The sequence below is a fragment of the Heterocephalus glaber genome, unplaced genomic scaffold, assembly GCF_053883595.1.
Source record: "Heterocephalus glaber isolate CG9 unplaced genomic scaffold, H.glaber_assembly_v1.0 deba00000122, whole genome shotgun sequence".
Taxonomy (NCBI): domain Eukaryota; kingdom Metazoa; phylum Chordata; class Mammalia; order Rodentia; family Bathyergidae; genus Heterocephalus; species Heterocephalus glaber.
This window is the reverse complement of record NW_028258138.1, coordinates 63,322,636-63,345,790: the sequence shown is the minus strand read 5'-3', so window position 1 is coordinate 63,345,790 and position 23,155 is coordinate 63,322,636. Positions and strand designations below refer to the sequence as shown.

Here is a 23,155-nt window from a genome sequence, read left to right as displayed (position 1 = left end):
AGGGCCTTAAAGAAATTGTGTTATTGGAGTACATTAATCTTGGTTTTGAGTGAAGTGCTGCGCAGTCCTCAACATAATCTATAAGGTTCTGCCTGTGTCAGCTCAAGCCTATCAGGGCAGCCTCTCCCTACATAACTACCCTGTTCTCTCAACTCCAGACACACTGAACTCCTTTCCATCCCTTGCATTTGCCACATGACTTTACACATGGGGCTCCCTCCGCAGAAATGCCTTTTTCTTTGCAAGGATACTCATCCTTGCACCTCCGCTTTCCTAAGAAATTCAAACATTTCTGTAATAATAAACTTAGTATGGTTTTTTCTTAGCACTCATCATCATTTAAGTATTACCTTTGTGTCATTGACAGCTTTCTGCTATTATGCCGCAAGCTACCTGACAGCAGGGACCTTGCTTGTTTTGGTTTCCACTGTGTGTCTCTGGCACACAAGCAGATGGTAATAAACATTCTAAAATAAATAAATAGAGGTGAAAATAAATATGTGTGATGTGTTAAGCCTGGTGGGGAAAGCAACAATTTTCATTTAGAGAATTCTCGAGGCACTAGCTGATGCTACGGGCCTACCTAGCAATACTTTGCCCCGAAAACTAGAGTTCACCAGGTAAACGCAAAAAACACCCCTGTCCTCAGTCCCAGAGCCCAAACCAATCTTTGGAAGGCACCTGCGCACTGATCTCGCCGGAAATACGCAAAGGCGTGGGGGCGGGGCGTTGGTAGCCTGGCAACATCCCGGAAGTCGTGGACTGCGTTAACCTGTGGCTGGCTTCGCGAGGTTCTGGACTCTTGAGATTTTAGTCCCTGTGGAGGCAGCAGCAGAAATCTGCAAGGCAGGTTGAGGTACGCAGCAGAGGTCTGCAGCCCCCGGGCTCATCGAGCTTTAGAGTCCCGGGTTACTTCTCAGGCGGGGAGAACGGAGCTAGCGTCTCTGTGTTCCCAGGGGACCCAGGAGTCAGGTCTAGGATCTTTCCTACCAAAGGCCTCAGGGCGGCCGTGTGTTTTCCAGAGAGTGTGTGCATTTCAGGGTACTTGTCTAGCGCTCTCTCTGCAGGAGCACCTTACTGTGCACATGCACACCGCTCTCGGTCGCTTTTGCACAGAGCTAGAAGCTGGGGTGCTGGATTCTCCCCTTCAAAGCGTTCACTCTCTAGCAGGAGACAGTCCACCCAGCGCACTTTGGGATAGAGTTGCTCATATAATCGATGGACGTCAGGAAGGCGTGAGTTGTGAGGAGCTGTGGAAGTAAAGCCGTAGAAAAGTGAGTGAAAGTCGCAAGAGGGTTGCAAGCAGAGGGAAAAGAATAGTTGGACTTATGTGCGAGGGCCAGAGCCTGGTCTTGGGATGTGTGGGAGACGTGAGAAAAGACTGGAAAGACCAATTGGTCCCTAAGGTTGAGGCGATTCTTGGTTGGATTCTTCTCTACTGTGGGGCACCATTAAAATCTTTTGAGGAAGGAAGTAAAAGCTTGAGATCTATACCCATCGGGGAGACCTGTATCTGGGTAGAATTGATGAAGGGACAGTGTTTGGAAAGAGCCCTTGTTTCTTTTGATTAGTTTATCAAACTAGTCAGAGCGGATTTGCTAAACTCTTAGTGCTCAAAGTCCTTCAGTGGCTTTGAGGGTCTTTAGGATCATGTTCAAGTTGCTGCGCTCACAAGACCATCATCGTCCCTTTGCCTTTCTTTTTAGCCTCTTCCCTAGCCGGTTTCCCTGTCAAGTCACATTGAACTTCTCAAACTCTACATGCTTTTTCCCTTGCCTGGAACATGCTTTCTTTCCCACGTCTTTTATTCATGCTTTAGCTTTCAGCTTAAACATTTTTGAAAGACTTAGGGAGAGCAGACAGATTTTTCTCATTGTGTAAGTTAAGGTATTTCCATGGCACGGGAATTTACTTCTTGCATTGCTTTTTTATTGTAATGACTTGTTTAATTGTGGTCCTGTGACAAACTCAAACTGTACCAGGCCATAGGCTATTCTATTTTATTGGTATATTTAGTGCTTGGCTCTTAGCAAAAATAATGGCATTTTCTGTACTAATTGTGAATTTGTGAAACTAATGACAAAGACCATGACTGCTATCCTAGTTCTCTGCTAAATTGCCACTTTCCTAGAGTTCTTTCAAATAAATTTAAATTATTCACTTGAAACTTCATTATATGTATCTATATCAATTTCCTATTAGCTGTAAAATAAAAGAATCAAGTAGTTTGATACCCTATTCCTTTTATGATACTTAAAGTTTTCTTCTGATGTTTTAAGTTATTTTGTTTTTCCTAGGTGTCCTTTCCCCCTCTGGTAATGCATAATTATTACTTTTTGTATTTAAAATTTTTGGTATTACTCTTAGATGTCATTGGTCAGAGTGAACCGTTACTGTCCTCGAGGAGGTGGAAAAAAAGCACTGAAAGTGAAGAAGAAGAAAACTGCAGTGAAGCAAGAATGGGATGTAAGTACATGTGGTGAGATGGTAAACTGTATGACATTACTCTGGGTAATAGGCGTGATGATGGGGCCCTAGTCACTCAGAATGATGTTCTGAATGGGGCTCAGAATACCATGAATAAAGTAATAAAGTGAAATGGGTTTCTGTTGTGCCAAGCGAGCCGATAAATCACCAAACACTGGGACCAACGACAAAGTTAACACTGAAAGGAGTTTATTCACGCACGTGGACTCCACTTCCTAAGTGAAGTGAAGCCCTGAGTCCAGAAACAGCACAGTTTGTATAGAGTGTTATAGCAGCATAGCTTTTATAGGTGTTATTTTAAGAAGAGAAGTTCAAGGGGAGGTTAACATGTTTTTGACTAGTTGCAAAAGTAATTTTTCACAACTCTGCTATCTTGCTGTGTCAAGTTAGTAAAGGGAGGCACCAGGCACTATCTCTTTCCGAGAAGCGATGAAGCAAGTTTACAGAAGCAGAACAAGCAGTTACAAAAATCATCTACTTTATAAGGGGAGGGGTACGACGGGAGTTCATCTACAGGCCAAGATGGAATTTCTTGGATTTATCCTGGTCTCACAGTTTCTGGCATGTTATATCCTTGGTCTTGGGGAAAAGAGCAGACTTCTTTGGGGAGTTTTTTAAAATATGCCTTCGTAGGCTACAACTTCCAGCTCCTTAGAAAAAAAATTAAAATCTTAATTGGTTGGAGAGTGTGTCTTTTAAAAAAGTCCTTTTATTTCTGCTTTGTTTGAAATCTCTTTGCTTCAAGGGAACACCAGTTAGTCTGTCACTGAGGTCTATGAACATTTTTTGATACCTGTTTTAGATTTGTCCTTAGCAACCACTGATACTATAATTTTGCGGGTGGCATTTTTGACTAAAAAAGTCTGTGATCTTTGTTCTCTTTTGAATTATTTGTTGCTTACCTCTCTAGAGGCTGATGAATTTTAGTACAAGAATCTCTTTTTTTGTTGTTGTTCCCGGGATTGAACTCTGGACCTTGAGCTTGTGAGGCAGGCAGCAGCTCCACTGAGCTAAATCATTGGCCCAGTAAAAGAATCTCTTAATGGAAACAAAGCTTTTGTACATAGGGAGGGGAGGGGGCTTGAGGGGGGAATGGGATAAAATAAAATAAAATGTATTTTAAAAAGAATCTCTTAAAATATAAAACAAGTCTCAGATATCTGGAGCATGTAATGCCTGTCTTCTAACCTGAGTATCCCCCCTAATTACCAGGGAGATAGGGACTAGCTTAGATCTTAGGAATTCTTTTGGGCTGGGAACTTTCAAGGTAGTGACCAACCGCCTTTGCTAGACATCTTCAGCAAACTGACAACTTCTGGAAGTGGGGTAAAGGGACTTCTCTGTTTAGATTGTTTTTGTTGACATCTGATTGGCAGATGGTAATGTAGTATTGTCCCTTTCATAATGGTTCGCTTGGGAAGTTCAGTATTTATTTCAATATTTAGCTATTTCTCAAAATTAAATTGAAACCTATCATTTGAAATTGCATCAGAAATCTTCCTCATTTACTTTTTGTTATCTCCAGAACTGGAAAAATCTGTCTTTCAAAGGTAGACTGAAATTGGAAAATAGTTGTAAGTCATTTGGCATAAATAGTAAATGATTGAACAGAGGTCCAACTGATTCATACTGTTTTGGTGACAATAGCAAGCCACTTTCTGAAATGACTTGTATATTATTACATTTAAAGGCGATTTCAGAATAAAATAGTTTAAAGCAATAGTAGTATTGATGGAATTATATTTTTTCCATGAAAACTAACTCCCAGTATAGCACTTTTTTGTATGCCTGAATTTTATTAGGATTACTACAGACAATTCTCATGTGATTTTAGTTGTACTTTGTACCTTTCTAAATCATCTTGTAAAGAATAACAGTTTTAGGGGCCAGGGATTTAGCTCAGTGGTTCTGGAGCCTGCCTCGAAAGCGCAAGGTCCGGAGTTCCATCCCTGGTGCCAAAAAAAAAAAAAAATAATAATAATAATATCAGTTTTCATGTAGGAAAGCTTTAACCTAAGTATAAATCATGGCCAAAAAAGTTTAGCCTCTGAATACTTCAGAAACTATTGTGACTCAATCTCCTTTGTATTTCTCATCACTTGCTAGTAAAACTCTTAACTTCTTTTGTTTCCTGCCTTTCTAAATCTGTGTAGCAAAATGGCTGAGGTCATTTTGGGAAGTGCCAAGTTGCAGGGCTGTTTGTTAGAGCTTGTAGGCTGGGCACCACACAAGTCCAAAGGATACTGATTACATGGACTAGAATACTCCTTGTACCTCCTGGAGTTGTGCAGTGTGGTAGCTTTGCCATGTTGGTTAGTCCCTTTTTCACCTTTTATGAAATTAGGCAGAGCCTACACACTTCACCACTTAACAGTTTACCCCAAGAGTCACTTGAGCAGCATGTTTGTTTATGTAGTGACTGTTCCAAGAGTGGCTCGGGTGCATGCCATTTCAACCAGTTGATTCTTGTATTGAATAAATTTGGTAAAATTGCCATTTTTTAATATTTTCTATTATATTCTTATTAAAAAATTAATGAAAAAATAATAATTTTTGGTCACCCTGTGTTTAAATAATTGGACTGGTAAGTGATTAATCTCATATTGTAATAGGTTCTATGGCACAGATGTTTGTGGACATAAATGGAACCTTTTATAGTGATCAGACTTTCTGTTAGAAATCTTTATAAGAATCATGGCATTCCACGCAATACAGTTTGAAAACTGCAACCGTAGCTAAATGTACTCATTTTGAATATATACTACTCTTTTTTATCCCTTGTTTTAATATAGTTGAGTTCTTATTTTCTGTAAAACAACTTAAAGTGTTATTTTCTGCAGGTCATCTAACAGTAATCTGTGTTAATATTTATATGGAGAATACTTTTTCCTGGAAAGAGTTTTTGGTCTTAAGATTTTAAATCAATTTTCAGCTTTATTATCCAGGAAATGCTAATATTTTATAAGAAAACTTTTTCTTAAGTAAAGGTCACCTTTTCTTACAGAGTACTGTGAATGATCTGACAGTTCATCGGGCAACTCCTGAGGATCTGGTAAGTTTAATACTGAAAGTTAAGTTTTACTTGGTATTTGATTTCAAACCTTCAGAATAAAAGCTGCAGTCATTCCTGGGAGTTATTCAGTTATGTTTTCTCTTGTTTATGTCCATATAAACTAAAGCATATTCTCTGGCCTTACTCATTTTACCTAGGTGTATCAATTAGTATGGAAATTTCATTTGATAGCTTTGGGTTATGATTCAGATCTCTTTTAGTATAGAATTGTCCTGTACACCTCTGTCTTTTTCTACCTACAGATCCCTTCAGTATTATTTGCTATTACTTTGTTTTGCAAGAGTATTGGTGTGGTCAGTGTAGTAATTTATCCCTTGACTCTACCATGCATATTTCTACATCTGAGCCACAATTTGCTATTTCTCTACCTTCTCTACCCATCCAAGTCTTACTTTGCTTTTTTATCTTAGTTCAACTCCTACTTTTTAAAAAGTTTATGCTTTAGATTTTTTTCATTTAAAATATTATTCTAAGTTTACATAGCAGTTGCACTTATAGGGTACCATGTGATGTTTTGTTACACATTTGTATTGTATGATGTTCAAATTAAGGTCAACATATATCTCTTTAAACATTATTTTATTTGTGGTAGAAACATTCACAATCCTTTCTTTTAGATTTTTTTTTTTGAAATATACAGTACCCTATTGTGCAGTAGAATACAGGGTTTTAAAAAATGGCTTTATTTATATATAATTCACATACTATAAAATTTCCACTGTTAAAGTGTGGACTTAAATGGTTATTAGTATATTCAGGGTTGTGCAGTCATCATTATTATCTAATCTTAGAATGTTTTCATCACCCCAGAAAGAAACCTGGGCCCATTAACATTCACTCTATGCCTACTCCCTCCCAGTCTGTGGCAGTGACTAATCTACTTTCTGTCTCTGTGGATTTGCCCATCCTGGATTTTGCTTATAAATGGAATCCATTATGTGACCCTTTGTGTCTGGCATTCTTTTCTTAGCATAATGTTTTCAAGATTCATCTATATTGTAGCTTATATCTGAACTCCATTCCTTATTGTTGCTGGATATTTGTCCATTGTGTGAATGTCATGTTTTATTTATTGATGCATTAATTGGCAGAATTTGAATTGTTTCTATTTTTGGATTGTTATGAATAATGCTGTTGTGAACATTCATGTACAATTTTTGTGTGAACATATGGTGTCACTTCTCTTGTATATATACTAGGAGCAGAACTGCTGGGTCCTATAACTTCTCCATATTTAACTTTTGGGGTGACTGCTGAACTTTTCCAAAGTGGCTGCATCATTTACATCACAGCAGCATGTGTGCGGCTTCCAGCTTCTCCACATTAGGATTATTGTTCTTTTTAATTTTAGTTCTCCCAGTGGATATAAGGTGCTATTTCATTGTGGCTTTCATTTGCAATTTCTTAATAAGAAGTGATGTTGAAAAGATGCTGAATACCTTTTCATGTGCTTATTGGGTATTTGTAGTATCTTCTTTGGAGAAATGTCTATTTAAATCTTTTAATCATTTTAAATTGGATCATTTGTGTTTTTATTGAATTATAGTAGTTCTTATATTCTGGATACAAGTTTCATATGAGATATATGATTTACAAATGTCTTAGTTGTCTTTTCACTTCTCACTTTTCAGTTTTTTTTTTTCTTTTTTTGGTGCTACTGGGGATTGAACTACATTTTCAACTCGTTCTACTTTTTAATTTTGAGACATGGTCTTGCTAAGTCACTATGTTGCCTAGACTGGGCTCAAACTTGTGATCCTCCTGCTGCAGCCTCCCAGAGTGCTGGGATTATAGCCATACACTACCCAACCCAGTTTCTATTCAGTTTTTGTTTGTTTCTTTTTGGTACCGGGGATGGAACTCAGGTCTTTGTGCCTGCGAGACAGGAGGTGGAACCACTGAGCTAAATCCCCCGCCCATGTATTCACGTTTTTGATGCTGCTTGTCAAACATGATAGCTTATAATTTTCATAAAGTCTAATTTACCTGGTTTTTTCCTTTTACCACTTGTGTTTTTAGTGTCATATCAATAAAATATTACTAACCTATTGTCCACAAAGGTTTACTTTTATGTTTTCTTCTAAAAGTTTTATAGTTGTAGCTCTTATGTTTAAGTCTACGTTTAAGATAATTTTTATATATGGTGTGAGGAAGGGGGTCCAACTTTGTTTTTTTAAGTGGATATCCAATTGTCCAAGTATCATTTATTGAAAAGATTATTCTTTCCCCATTGAGTTATCTGAGTCTTATTGAAAAATCAGTTATCCATAAGCATGAGGGTTTATTCTGTACCTCTCTTCCACTGATCTATATGTCTATCCCTATGCACTACTGCACTATTGGGTCACTATAGCTTTGTAGCGAGTTTGAAGTCCTGCTGTTTGAAATTGCTCTACTGTTATTCCCTCTGAACTTACTGTCTAAATAAAGCATTGAGTATATGCCATCTAATGCATATCATGTATCTTTATATGGATTTGCCCAATCTCCCTGGGCAGATATTGTTAATGCTTCTAAAAAACAGGAACTATATCTTAAACTGTCTAGAAGTCTTAATCCTACTAGGCTAACGAAGTATTCCTTAAATATTTGAGGATAATAATGATATCTAATAGGCTGAACTTCTTTAATTTTTATTTTTTTAATTTTTTTTTTGGTACCGGGGTTTGAACTTGGGACCTTGTGCTTGCAAGACAGGCACTGGAACCACTGAGCTAAATTCCCAGCCCTGAACTTTTTTTAATGAAAAATTCAAACTCAAGTAAAATATAAAGAACTCTCATATACTTCCATGTGTTGTTCACTTGGAAATAATACTTGTTAAAATTTTGCTATAGTTACTTCACTTATACTGTGTTTTTTTCTTCACTGAAATATTTTAAAGTGAATCCTAAAGAACATATCACTTTTGTGTATACATATTAAATTAGACTTTAAAATAATTATAATAGCATTATCATGTCCACAAAAGTAAAAATAATTTTTGTAATATTTAGTTCACATCCAGACTTTTTTAACGTTTGTTTGTTTTCTTGAGACAAGGTCTTGAATTTACTATGTAGCTGAGGCTGGCCTCAAGCAGAGGTCCTCCTGCCTCAGCCTTCCAAGTGCTGGGATTACAGGCATGTGCCACCACACCCAACTCAGATTTTTTTCTAATTATCTAAAAAAGTCATTTCATTTGTCTTATGTGAATCAGAATCCTCACATAATATCTGATTGTTAGTCTTTTAATGGATTGATTTCTTATTTACATGGTGAAAACTCAGTAGGACATTTGTCAGATTGAGTTTTGTTTACACTTAGTTTTGAATACTAACGTACTTACCTATAAAGTCAGATATCTGCTTTTCTTCCTTAGCCACCCCAAAACATTCTTCCTTTGTAACTCTTCTTTTCCTCTCTTTGGTACTGGGGATTTAACCCAGGACCTTCACTCTGAGCTACATCACTATCCCCTGTCTTAAAATTTTTTTGACAGTCTTGCTAAATTGCCTGGGCTGGGCTAAAACTTGGGATCCTCCTGCCTCAGCCTCCCAGTATCCTGGAATTACAACCATGTGCCACCATACTTGGCTTCTTCCTTAAGACCTGTGGTTCATTTCTCTTTGTCCCAGGAACTCCACTTCCCTGGATTTCTGCAACTTCTCTGGCTCACTTCCACATGAAACCATGGCAAGGCTATGAAAACACTGCACAATTCATTCTTGGTAGTGATGTGATTATCATGAAACTGATGTGTCTTTGCCAAAGATGACTTAGTGGGTTTTGTGACTTTTACATTGTGCTCAGTGTGTGTGTGTGTGTGTGTGTGTGTGTGTGTGTGTGTGTGTGTGTGTGTGAAAAATGTCAATTTTGACCCACAAATTGATTTTTATCATCCATTAAATTGAGACCTAACCTATGGTTTGAGAAACACTAGTTTATTGGACAATGTTGGAGCAAAGGAAATTGATATTAATATTATTTCCAGTATGTCTTTTAGCTAGATTTACTAGTTCTAGATACTTCTTTTTCTTAAGATCACTTTTGAAAATTTAGAGGATTATGAAAAATTTGGTTGTGCATATATATATATATAAATATGCATATATTGAACCCAAAAGAATTTAAAAAGTGATGAACTAGATGACTAGGTGGTCCTACCATCTGTATAGGCAACTTCTTTGTTACTGAAAATGTTCCTCTGAATTTTTTTCCTTCTGTATAGGTACGTCGTCATGAAATACACAAATCAAAGAATAGAGCATTAGTTCACTGGGAACTCCAAGAAAAAGCTCTGAGAAGAAAATGCAGGAAGCAGAAACCAGAAACTTGGAATCTAGAGAAAACTAGATTGTCTATCATGAAGGAGGTAATGCTAACAGAGATTATCTTAAGAATTAGAAAAAAGAAATAAATAAGGTTCTCTCTTTTTCCTTGGATTTGATTCACATTAAAGAGACTAGTAATTGCATCTTTATACTATTATCTACAAGGGCTGATCAAAAAATAAAGTATGTATTTACATTAAAAAATATAGTAGAAGACACATTGCTATAAACCCCCCTCAAAATATTCCTGTTCACTTTGAACAGACTTATCCCATTGTTCTTGCACTTTCTGAAACAGTCCAGGAAGTCTTCTTTGTGAGTATCCTTAAGTGGTGTGATCAATACAGTGAATGCTGCTGTCCAGTGCCATCTGATGGAAAGGCAGGCTTGTAAAAACATTACAGTGCATCTTCATGCATCTTATTCACTGGATCTGCTACCATGTGACTTCTGGCTCTTCCTCAAAGTCAAAATGACCATGAAAGGTAAATGTTTTGAATCAGTGTAGGACACTAAGGCCTCCATGACAGTGCAACTAAAGACACTCATTAAAGAGGATTTCCAGAACTACTTCAAAGAGTGGCAAGAACTATGGGAAAAATGTGTTCAAGCATGGGGGAATATTTTGAAGGGATTAATGACAATATATATTTTATTGTAATTTTAAAAATTTAAGTGTTCATTGTATTTTGTAATTATACTTTTATGTGGACTTTGAAAAAAATAGCAGAATGATGATTGGAGTCTAGTGTGGTGGTTTGAATTCTTGCTCTACAACGTACTAGCTCTGTGACCTTAAATTATTTAACTTTTCAGCCTTAATTGTCTCATCTTTAAAATGTCTGGTTGTATTATTATGAGATTTTAATAATATTGTAAAGTGATCATCAGTATGGTCCTTGGCACATAATTAGTCTCTTCTATACATGAACTACTATAATTGTTTTTCTCAGTTCAATAGCACTGCTGTTAGATTACTTAGCAAAAAACAAGTAAATAAATAAAAGAATGTTGTGTGCTTATCCAACTAGGTAGTAACCCATTTATTTTAGGCTTAACTTTTTGGTAGATGTAGGGTATTTGGGTAAGTAATCAAATATGTAGGAATAAATAATACGGGAAATAAGAGGAAAATACAGCAAAATAACCTTTTAAATTTGAACTGAAATCACTGTAAAGGAAATGTGCTTTGTAGTGTTGCCTCTTACTCATGTTGAAGCTAATGGCACTGGTTGGTCTGGGTGACCTTTCGTGCTAGCCTTAAATCACACCTTGTCTTTTGAGAACTTTATTAGGGTTCTCAGTGAAATAAAGTCTCAATCTCACATATCATCAGGAAGAATTTTCTCTCTCAAATAAATGTTTACATGAGCTTGAGAAAAGAATAGTGGATTGAGAGAGAAGTCTCCTTTACAGATAACTAATTTGTGGTTATCTTGGATGCTCATGTAATTTGAATGTTACATGCTAATTCTCATTGAAAGGCCTGAAGACACAGTTCTATCCAGGAAAGGGCAGCCCCTCAGCAGTGCATCAGATCCTGGGCTTTAGTTTTCCCTCTCTAGTGCCTTTTTCTTGTGTTCTGAATTTCTCCTACAAGTAACAGATATGGTAGAAGCAGGGATTCAAAGGAGCTTGGTGAGAGGATGAGTGAAGTTTCTCTGCCTTCTTTTGCTAGTGCTCCCAGGTAGTGTTTCTAAACCTATACTGCACATTAGAATTAGTTATGGTTGAAAAGGTCCTCTAAAAAATGTAACTGTGTCTGGACTGTATGCTCAGAGGTTAGGATTTAGTTGATATGTGGTGTAGTCCCATTGAGGTATTTTATAGATAGTTTTCTTAGTAATTTTAATGTGCTGTGGGGTTGAAAACCTCTTAGTGAATTCACTCATTTCCCTTTAACAATATATCTTGGAAATTATTCCATGTCAGTACTTAGAAATCTACCTTTTTTTTCATTTTCTCTTTCTTTCTTTCTTTTTTTTTTTTTTTTGTACCAGGGATCGAACTTGAGACCTTGTACATGGGAGGCAGGCGGTGGAACCACTGAGCTAAATCCCTGGCCCCTCTTTTTCTCTTTTTTTTAATGTGGTACTGGGATCAAACCCAGGGCCCTGCACGTGCTAGAGAAGTGACTAACAGTGAGCGGCATCTCCAGATTTTACCTTTTCTTTGTAATGGCCCTGTAGTATACAGATTTACTGTAATTTATTTATCAGTGTTTTATTGATGGAGATAGCTTCTATATTAGTGTAACATTAAACTTCCAGGAAAAAAAGAATGGTAGATCATAGTGGTTTGAACAAAATGGAGATTTATTTCTGTCTCATAAAACAGTTCAGAGGTAAGTGGTAGCTGGGAAGGGAGCCTGCAGTCCTTTGTTACACAGCTTCTATCTCTGAGTACAGGTTCCTTCAGTTGTATGCAAGCCAACAGAAGTGGAAAAGGAAGTACATGGTATTCCCTTCCGGAAGTTGTGGCATATTTCCTGATGACCAGAAAGTCATTGTATGGTCATTCTCTGTAATAAGTTTTTTTTGGTATTGAGGATTGAACTCAGGTCCTTGCACTTGCGCAGCAGGCGGTAAAACCACTGAACTAAATCCCTGGCTGCACGGTCATTCTCACCTGCAAAGACAGTTGGGAAATCAAGCTGTATACTTGGCTAAAACTGGGGAGTGCTGCTGTTGAAGGGCAATGAGGAAGAAGGAATATTGGTGGCTAAGCAGCAGTGTATGCTACCCATAGATTGCCTCCTGCCTTGCCACTATAAATAATGTGATAGATTCTTGAATATGTTTTGGGGTATATGTATATTTATGGGATAAATTATTAAAGAATTGTTGAGTCAAAAATATGAGCATCTTTTATTTCATTGTTACTAAATTTGTAATGTTTATGTTAAAGGGATATGATAGGACCGAAGGAAAAGCTCTCCATAAGCATATTTGTTTAGGCTTAATTATTGTGTTTTGAAGCCACAAGACTCATGCGTCTGAAGACCCATCCGTATGCACCTAGATTTGCATAGATCTTCCCCAGCATAGTCTTCGACTGCATTTGCTGTATCATGCACCCAGGTGGTGAGAATCTAGGAAATTGGGTTCCAAGTCCAACTCAGAGAAAGAAGGAGGCTTTCATAAGGCTTTCACAAATTCCAAAAGTGTAACAACTCCCCAAATCCCTTTGTAATTTCTCAGTTCTGTTTAGTTCCTATTATCAGAGAACAAAAAGGTTAAGATGAGGAGTTTCCAGTAGTGTTTTTGCAGGGACCTTGACTGACTGGTCCTTTGAAAATCCAAAACTGTTCACTACCACTTGCAAGTTTGTACTCTGTAAACACATTTTGGATAGTAATAGCATATATACAGATGGGCTTGTGGAGATCAGTTTACCTGTCAAAATGAGTTTTATGAGACAAACAGAGCAAAGAAAGTCAGTACATTGCTTCTATTTGATCATTCAAACATCTGTTCCAAGGAGCCTGAGCAGAGACCAGCAGAAGGCGGCAGGGCAGGGTTTACTTGAGACCTCATTAATATCAAGTTTCATTGTGATTGGTAAGATTATTCCTCCACAATCTGCTTCTGTCTGTTTGAGTTCTTTATTCTTTATTTTGATAGATCAGTGATCTTTTTTTTTTTTAGTAAATTCTTAAAAACAGCCATTATGAAATCAGCTTTTTGTAATTTTTCTGCCCTAATAATAGACTCTAACCCAATCACATTCTTTCCTTAATTGTATGTACTTGTAAGATGGCTCACTGGGGATAGAGAATTGCTTCATGGCTGATGTAATTTATGCTGTAATAGCATTCTCAAGCATCACTAGAGTGCTATACAGGTTTTCAGTGGTCCACAAATCTATCACAACCCTGTGGGGTTGAGGAAACCCTACATCAGGAAACTTAAGTATGAAGAGGTCGGATTTTGCCTGGTTTTCTTTAACTGGACCTAGAACCTCAATGTAGTGCTTGGCCTTCACATTCCAAGCTTACTCTTTTTGGAAGGAATAAATTCAGAACTTTATTCTCACCAACTGAGCTAGCTGACCTGCTTGGCTATGTATACGAGGAGGAGAAAGGAAAAAAGTAAGAATTCGACTTATCTTTCTGTGTCCTAAAACCACAACTGAGGTCACATTATATAATTCTGTGATATAGAGAAATTCTGGTAAGAACGTTTGTTACCAGATGTTTTATTGATTTTGAAAACTGGACTGCTAATTTTGGCTTCCTTCAATTTGAGAGCGCCACCTGGTGGTGGTAGATAGAGTTGACTTTTTATTCTAGCCTGTGGCCTTGTAATTATGAAAGCTCCTAGGAAGAAAGTGCATATTAAAGGCACCACTGAGGCGATTTTCTGAGTTCCTCCTCCAGGATAAAAAGCCAATTTGTAAACACAGAAGCATCACATTTGTTTAATCCTAAAACTCATATTTTAATTATGACCCATTATAGATTATGAAATTACTTTAGTGATTGAAGCACCTCTAAGTTTATGGCTTAAAGAGTCTTATCTCTAATTTGTGTTTTTTGAACAGTGAATCTTAATTTGTTAATCGTGAAATCAAGTTAGTAGGTTATCTTTTAAAAAATAGAATAGAAATTAAGAGAAAGTATAAAAGTAGTTTTCATAGAGAAAGGTTAAGTGAAAATTTTATTACATATGTAGATATATTTGCGTAGATGTGAGTGTACTGGGTCACAATTTAATGTGTATTTGGTTTGTTAGCTGTTATTTGAAAGCTGCTAACAATTGCAATAGCCCCATCTGCTGGTAGTTAGAGATATTGCCACTGAAGGATTTTAAGGAGATGGCCTATGGTTATTTTATACTGATTCTTTATATAGTCTTTTTCTTTTCTTTTGTGATTTGAAAAGTAAATATATTTTGTTTCTGAATAATAACTGACATTAACACATGTCTAGATTCTTTCTGATCAATACCAGATGCAGGATGTGTTGGAGAAATCTGATCATTTGATGGCTGCAGCAAAAAAGCTCTTTGTCTATGCTCCTTACAGGCGCACAGGTAAGTATTCGATCCAAACAAAAGCTTCTTTTCCTTATTGACTATTTGAAAGAATTTAACGTTCTTTCACAGGCAAACTATATATTACAAGTATTCAGGATGGATAATATATGGGGTTTCTAGGGTTAGAGTCATTATAATTTCTTTGCATTTTACTAACGATATCATTACAAATTATTCAGCTAAAGAAAGGTAAATTGTTATTATCTACTAAAATATGGCATAATGTGCAGTATTTCATAACTTTAAAATGTGATGATTTCCAGTTTGTTATAAAAGTAAAATACTTGTGTTTATATATAAAACAGTGGTGGTGAACCTATGGCACATGTGCTGCAGCAGGCTGTTTGTTATCACTAAGAGCTCTAAAAGGTTTACCATCACTGATATATAATCTGAGTGATGCTTAATTTGAAATCTAAGGCTTAGCATTGAAAACTTCAATTTTTCCCTAAAAGAAACTTTGCCTCTCATCAGATACACAACATTATTCATTTTGATGTGTATTTAGCTAATTTTTCATCTTAATTTTTCAAAACCAAACAGGTTTGGTATAAAGTTTGAGTCTTGGCTCAACCATTTACTAGTGTAACTCTGAAGTAGTTGCTTGTAGTCTCTCAGTTTCAGTTTATTGATCTGTAAAATAGTGTCTACCTCATGGGGCTTTGTGAGTCTGAAAATGAGCTTAAATGTATGCGTGTACCTACATACATAAGCATTGGAAACGGTGGTATATAGTAAGCACTATTCAGTATAAGCTGCTGCTATTGTTTTTAGTATTTGAGATTTTCATATGATGATACAAATCTGTAGCAGTATAGAATTTGTGAAGTCAATTAAATGAAACAGTCATCATGACTTACTTTCCTTCTGCAGGGTTTCCAAATGTAACAATGGCTCCTGATTCCTCTCAGGGTCCCAGCATGGTGAACCAGGACCCAATTACCCAGTCCTTCCCTAATGAGTCTGTTCTGGAGCCTCAGGTAATGTGCTGTGCTCATACCACAGTGCTTACACTGAAGTGTAAGTTGATGTAGGCATTGTAGTAAACATTTTAAAAGCTTAAACAGCAATAGTCTCTAGTTGTGGTTGCTAGATTTGCTCTTAGACAAGCATGTTGGACTTTGTGTGAGTAATGTTTATACTAAACAAGATAGGAGACTGGATAGTAACAATGGACAGTTACTGAGTGCTTACCTAGGAGGTAGGTCCTATTGTTATCCTCATTTGGTAGATGAAAGAGCATGAGGCTAAGAAAAATTGTGACTTGTCCAAGATCATGTAGTTTGCATCAGAGATGAAATTCTAATTTAGGTCATGTGGCTCCACGTGCTGCCTGCATCTGTCATTAAGGAAGCAGCAGGAACTCCTTGGAATCAGGTGGATCTGTGTTCTGCTATTTACTCGCTGTTTGATCTTGAGTTCTTTCCTTAAGATTTCTGAGTTGGCTCAAAGTGGTCTTGTCTTTCTGTTTCCTTGTTCTTTATTAATGGGAATAGAATATACCTGATACAGTTGCTGCACGGATCAGCAGTGGGGATAGGCTGTGTAAAAGGCCAGCATAATGTCAGGAATATAGCTCTTTATTAAATGTTGGTCACTTTTAATGTATTAATATGTTTAAAAGGCACCCGCCCAGGAAATGTGGTATTTGTGGGAAAATAATAGTGCATGATGCACTTATAAAATATTATTAAATAACTGTATTCTAACATAATTGAAACTCTTGGTCAAAACATTTATAATTTGAGACTCTAAATATTTTTTAAAAGCCCACAAAAAACTTAATACTAAAATAAAACAACTTTTTAGAAATGACTAGGACTTAGTACCTTTTAAATAAAATTTCCTTATTTATTCCTTCCATTAAAAATAAGGGAAAAATCTTTAATTGAAGGGCTAAACCTAGGGACTTGCAGGTTCAGACTCATGAAAGACATAGTTTTCTACCTAAAGGCAATTACATAGAATGTTATACATATTTAAAATAGCCAAACCCATTAGCTATAGCCCTTAGCAAAAACCATTACTATTTTGGCACTTATTGAAAAGTTGATTTTCAGATAGTTAGAAACGTAATCATCTAAGAATAGCTTATTGCTATAATATATTCAACTGGAGCCTTCTCATTTATTGAAGTAAGTTGTGTAATGTTGGGCCCTATTTGTTTGGCAATACTTGGTGTCATTTGGAGCCTGGAGACAAGTGCAGAGTGTATCCCAGCAACAGTAAGTGTGTCTCCACCATTGGCATGTGGACTTGGCAAGATCTGAGGTTCAGGAGAAGACCAGCCTCTGAAAGCCTAAAGTCCTGGAAAGTTATGACTCCACTAAAGGATTTGAAGTGAATGGAGTCATGATGAGATTGACTGTAGTGTGTAAGATGGATTGGAGAGGGACAGGACGAGAAAGAGAGGGTCTGTGCCTTAGTCAGTTTTCTTTTGCTAATAGCACAACACAGACTAGGCTACTTACAAAGAAAAAAGGTTTATTTTGGCTCATGTTTCTGCTAAGGTTGAGGGGCAACATCTGTTCATGGTCTTGTTGGCAGAGTGCTGAGGTGACAGGGGAATTGTATGGTGTAAGACAAAGCCAGACTGGCTTTTAATAGCAGAACCGCTCTTGATACATCTCATTGATCTATTAGTCCAATAATGGATTAATCTAGTCATGAAGGCAGAACTTTAATTACTTCCCATCTGGTCCTGTCTCTCTTAAGATCTCATAATGGGGATTAATTTCAACATGAAGTTTGGAGAGAGCAAGCCATATTTAAACCACAGCAGTCTGGTTAGAAGACTTAGGTTGGAATCTTGATGAGAAATGGTAAGGCCCTGACTTAAAAGAGGTGCCAATAGTGAGAAAATAAAGGACTAGGCCTATATTTGAGAGAGATTAAAATGGGGTAGAGTTAACAGGATTGGATGACTGCTTAGATGTGATGGGTGAAAAAGAAAATCCTAGTCTGCTGGTTGAGCATCTTAGTAGATGGTGGCAGTGTTCATAGTCTTAGGCAGTATTAGCTGAACAGGTTTCTGAAGAATGGTGGGAAAAGCTTAGGAAGATGTTCAGCTTTGGACCCATTGGGTAGGGATATCTTTTAGGCAGTTGAATATAAATGTATCAGGTTCAAGAGAGATCTAGGTAGAGATAAAGATTTGGAAATTAACAGCATTTGACTTGATAAAAATATTCAAAAAGTGGATCAGATGAGAGCAGAAAAAGCCTAAAGGGAGGACCTTGAGTTTCATCAGATATAAAAGAAGGGTAGAAAAAGAAAACCAATACAGGAGATTGGGAAGGAACAGCCAGAAAAGAAGAAAATCCAAGAAAATACAATCTCATAGAAATTAAAGGATAAGTAGTATATCAAGATTTTAAAAGAAAGAAGTTAGTGGCCATTAAGGTCCAATAAGTCAGAATAGTAAAGAAAGATAAAGACAGAATAAATGTGTTGATACTGACTTTGTAGAGTGGATTGGAGGGGAGAAGCAAAATTATAAGGCATAGATGGTGATTGAGAAGTGAGAACAACTTGTTGAAGTTTGGCAAGATAGCTCAAAAGTGGGTATAGGGTCAGGGTAAGATGGGAGTGGCTTGTGCACAATTAAACTTGATTGGCTGAAGCAGAGAGAGGGAAAGAGGGAGTGGGTAGGAGAAAGGATAGAGAGAAGGAGGAGAGGCTGAGGATGTTGAAGAGAGGACAGTTGATGGTGTGGGAGGAAGTGAGAGGCTTTGGGTTCCAGAGCACCTATGAAGGCATTAACCTTGGGAAGTCTCTTTGGCTGTAACAGAAAGAAAGGATGATTGTGTATGTAACAACTTGTATTATTTATTTTCTTGTGTTGAGCTAGGCTCTTAATGAAGTAGATGACGAAGGAGAAGAAGGAACAATTAATAGCCAGTCTGAAGAAAGTGAGAATGAATTGGATAACTCTCTAAATCCTCAGTCTAATATGAACACAGACAGGTATGTGTAGAGGTCAGGAATATTTACAGTTCTTGGCTTTTCTGAAAGTCTATTTCAAATGTTTTTGTATTGCATCTTTTTTCTTTTAACTAATTGAGAGTATATCTTTAAATGTTTTGTGTGCATATAGTTTCAAAAAAAGTTGTAATAATAGTGTAAAAACCTCCTATATGCTTTTCACACAGATTCACCAATTATAAACATTTCCTATGTTTATTTTATATTTTTTCTCTTTTCCTGTGTTTTTATCCATGCATATGTGCATCCACGCATATTTTGACAACCATTTTGTATAATTATTTAAAATATTTACTTTGATGCATCATTTTTGATGTATATGGCCATATAGGTTATTTCCGGCATTTTATAAAAACAAAAATACTACAATGAATAATCTTGTACATATGTGTTTTGTATTATTGGAAGTTCATATTTAGGGAAAATTGTTTGAAGTGTGATTTGAGAGTTAAAAGGCAAATGTCGTGTCATTGTGTTTGAAAATTGCCAAATTCTGCTTTATTTTGTAGTATTTTGTATTCTCACTGGCAGTATATATCTGGCCAACAGAATGTATTATCAGTTTATTTTTATTTTTGCTAATAATTTCATAGATGAGAAATGCTATTGCAGTGTTGTTTTACTTTGTGTTTTATAAGTTGAAAATATTTTATATATTTGAGAGACATTACAGAGAATACTTTGTTCATGTCTTTTGTCTATTTTTCTAAAACTTCATAGTCTTTCTTAATTTGTAAATGGCTGTATACATATCTTCATAGTCTTTTAACTACATTTAGAGTATTGTAATAGTTTCTGCTGTTTTTTATTTTCTTGGTGGAGTGGGGGAGGAATTCCATTTGTTGAATTATTTCAGTTTCTATGTTTTATTTTATTACGTTGCTTTCATATGAGTGTTTACTGTTTTAGTCTATTTTGTGGATGCAGTTGAGAGTTTGGGGTGGCTTACAAGATTCCTAGCTCAGCGCACACTCTTCTATCAGTTATAGTGGACACAGTTTAATGGATGCTTTCAAAAATAATGAGTGAAGACTGATTTTTTTCTTTGATAGTTTGCCTTGAAAAACTCTTGCTCCCCCCACCTCTTACCACTCAAGTCTCCCCCGAAAATTGATCCTTTCTAAGATTATCACTTTCGCACAAGGAAATCTCCCAGGTCTTTTTCCTTTTCTTTTTAAGTATTTGTATACTGAGAGTGGACTCTCCCTTTCTAGGGTGGCTTTTGTCTCCATTAAGGCTCTCAGCTTTCCTCTTCTGAGCAGCCACTTCACAGATACCCACTTTCTAAAAGGCTCCTAGGTGGAGCTCAGGAAATATTTTTGCTGGAAAACATTTATTGGTACATTTGAGATATAGGCAATGATAACACTCCTCGTAGGGAATTTGTACCTGTACATGATTTTGATGGGGGTATTTTCTAGTTAAAAGTAATTTGAAATTAGTAGTATCCTCTGCCTTCCTGTAATGTAGAAGGTGTGGATTATGTGCTGTTTTATTTGCCCTTTTTGTTTTTTTTGGTACTGGGGATCGAACTAGGGACCTTGCGCTTGCAAGGCAGGTGCTGGAACCACTGAGCTAAATCCCTGGCCCAGCCCTTCTTGCTGACACTGGGTAGTGTTTGGAGGTGAAGAAGAAGGATGCAAATTTATATTTTCACAGGCATGCCTAGAAATAAATATAATCTATGAAGCACTTTTTTTTGTTCAGAAACTAAATATAACTAGTCTTATACAAAATTGCTTTTATTCTTTTTTATTATTTTTGAGTTAAATTACCATTTTTTACTTATTAGCTATGGTTAATTTTATCTCAGTTGTATGCATAGGTAGTGTCCAACTTTAGGATACCTTAAATATTTAGTATGAGATATTAGAAGGTGTATTGGGCTTGGAATCAAGAGACCAAACCTTTAGATATTTACTAGCTAGTTTATCTATGGCCTTTATTTCCTCATTTCTAAAATACAACAGGAAGAGCCTAAGATCTCTAAGGTGCCTCTGGTTTGAAAATTCTATGATTATATGCTTCTGTGATCACTAAAGAGATTTCTTTCAGTGATGTATAATATATAACCAATATAAACCCAATATAAAAAGCTTCTTTTGGGTCATTGATGTTTCTGCAGATTAGTACAGTCACAGGAAGAAGCAGTGATTACAAGTTTTCCCCATCTAAGTCAATCTGAGCTTTTTATATCATCCACCTAAACTTTTTCCAGCCTTTACTCATTATTCAGTTACAAAGCTACTTCCATGTTTTTAGGTTTTTACTATACTAGCACCCCATATACAGGTCCAAAATCTATATTAATTTTCTGTGGATTCTGTAACAAATGAACACAAACTTGATGGCTTAAAACAATAGAAATTTATTCTCTTGCAGCTTTGGAGATTAGAAATCTGTGATCAGTTTCAGTAGGCTGAAATTGCTGGTAGGGCCATAATCCCCCCTGAAGGCTCCAGGGGAGAGTCTCTTCCTTGCCTTTTCTGCCTTCGGGGCCTGAGCGTTTCATGGCTTGTGGCTATGTCACTCTCATCCCCTCTCTGTCTTCCCATTGCCTTCTCGCTGTATGTGTCAGACCCCCCCTGCCTCTGTCTTATAAGTATGTGCATGATTTGCATTTAGGGACCATCCTATAGTCTGGGATCATCTCCTCATCTCATGGACCTATGTCACGGTTCTAGGGTTTAGGTTATGGGTATCATTTGGTGAGCCATTTTTTAGCCTACCATGATGATACTTGTATTATTTTTGTTTTTATTATTTCAAAAAACCTGACTTATATTATAAACATTAAAGGCAGTAAACATGTCAGATTGATTAGAATTTAGTTACCTAACTTGTACAGAAACATCATTACAAGACCCTTCTTGGGATTTATACTGAAGATTGAATTTAATGTTAATGCTGCCTCACAAAGGCTTTTCTGTTGTTTTGAACTAGTCTTCTCTGAAGAGACTATATCATGGACCTTTGGTATATGTGCTCTTTAGCAAATAATGTTCTAATATGCTGTCCATAGATTGCTTAAAAACAGCTTCTCTCTAGGTCGATATTTATGGTGCCAATAAATAAAATTCCTACCTTCCTTTTTAATAATAGGTTTATTGAGCCGGGGATTTAGCTTAGTGGCACTGCACCTGCCTTGCAAGCGCAAGGTCCTGAGTTCGATCCCTGGTACCAAAAAAAAAAAGTTTATTGATTTATAGTTCATATGTGTACAGTTCAGTTATCTAAATTATAATACTCAGTTCTGTTTTGAATATTCACAAACAATTACAATCAACTTTAGGATATTTTCATCTTTCCAAAAAGAAACCCTATACTCTTCAGCTGTCAGACCCTATTTCCTCCCAATCCCTAGACAATGATTAATTTAACTTGTATCTATATATTTGCCCATTTGGACATTTTATATATATACCTCTCATATATAAATTTTGTGTGTGTGTGTGTGTGTGTATATATTTCTGAATTACTGAAAGCTCTTTCAAATCAAACATGTAGACATTGGGACAATGAAGCACTTATTAATTCTAGTATAGCATATTATCCTGTCATTTACAGGTTTCTCCACCAACTAAAGGAAGATAATTCTGAGTTAATTAATAAACTGTGGACTGATATTCAGCAGAAGATAGCAACACAGTCACAAATTACAACCCCTCCTGCAACTCCATCTTCTCCTCTTGCATCAGAGGAACAAAGAGGTTTGTTCCCCCTTTGCCTAGTAGCCTGCTTTATTTAGTTCTTTGTGGGACATGGTTATTTCTAAAGGAGTGTAATTAAACTTTTGACTCTCATTTGACTCCCTTATGTAGCCTAATTGAGTGAAATACTAATGGATCCATCACTTGAAATACTTTTTAAAGAAAGTTTGTTCACTGGGATGCTTTTTGCAATGTTCCCTTATTTAGCTGCTCTAAATGCTACTGGTGCCATCAAGAGAATCCAAAGCAGGCTTCAGCCTGAAGAATCTTCTGGAACTCTAGACTCAAGCTATATTGTGGGACAAGTGCTGAACTCAAGGAAGCAAAAACAGCTGTTAAGTAAAGGTTCAGTTCCTTAATTTACAAAGAGAAATAATAAAACATGTAACTTAATATAGCTATTTTAATCACTTAGTAAATGTTTTTTTCCCTTAAATGCATCTAGTTGGATGTTTGTTGAAGAATAGCTAAGAAATCCTTTCTATTCCACATAAATCTAGAAAGATGGCTCTCGTATATTTATTGTAGAGAATATAAGCTTTGTTTAAACTG

General features: G+C 36.5%; 1 protein-coding gene across 20 annotated transcripts in view; it reads left to right on the top strand.

Annotated features, from left to right (window-relative positions):
• Positions 1-698: 698 nt before the first annotated feature.
• Positions 699-23,155, top strand: part of Spice1 (spindle and centriole associated protein 1) — a 46,741-nt gene continuing 24,284 nt past the window's right edge. For 12 of the 20 annotated variants that reach the window (XR_015452814.1, XR_015452813.1, XR_015452820.1 and 9 more), the window contains exons 1-9: positions 699-856; positions 2,368-2,466; positions 5,492-5,539; positions 9,771-9,914; positions 14,804-14,906; positions 15,783-15,889; positions 18,760-18,875; positions 22,461-22,603; positions 22,811-22,948. Coding sequence is in view for 17 of the 20 variants with exons in the window: in XM_087215656.1 (XP_087071782.1) it covers positions 2,368-2,466; positions 5,492-5,539; positions 9,771-9,914; positions 14,804-14,906; positions 15,783-15,889; positions 18,760-18,875; positions 22,461-22,603; positions 22,811-22,948 (898 nt within the window). In the remaining 3 variants the exon portion in view is untranslated. The other 8 variants (XM_087215627.1, XM_087215618.1, XM_087215609.1 and 5 more) reach the window with 6 other exon arrangements.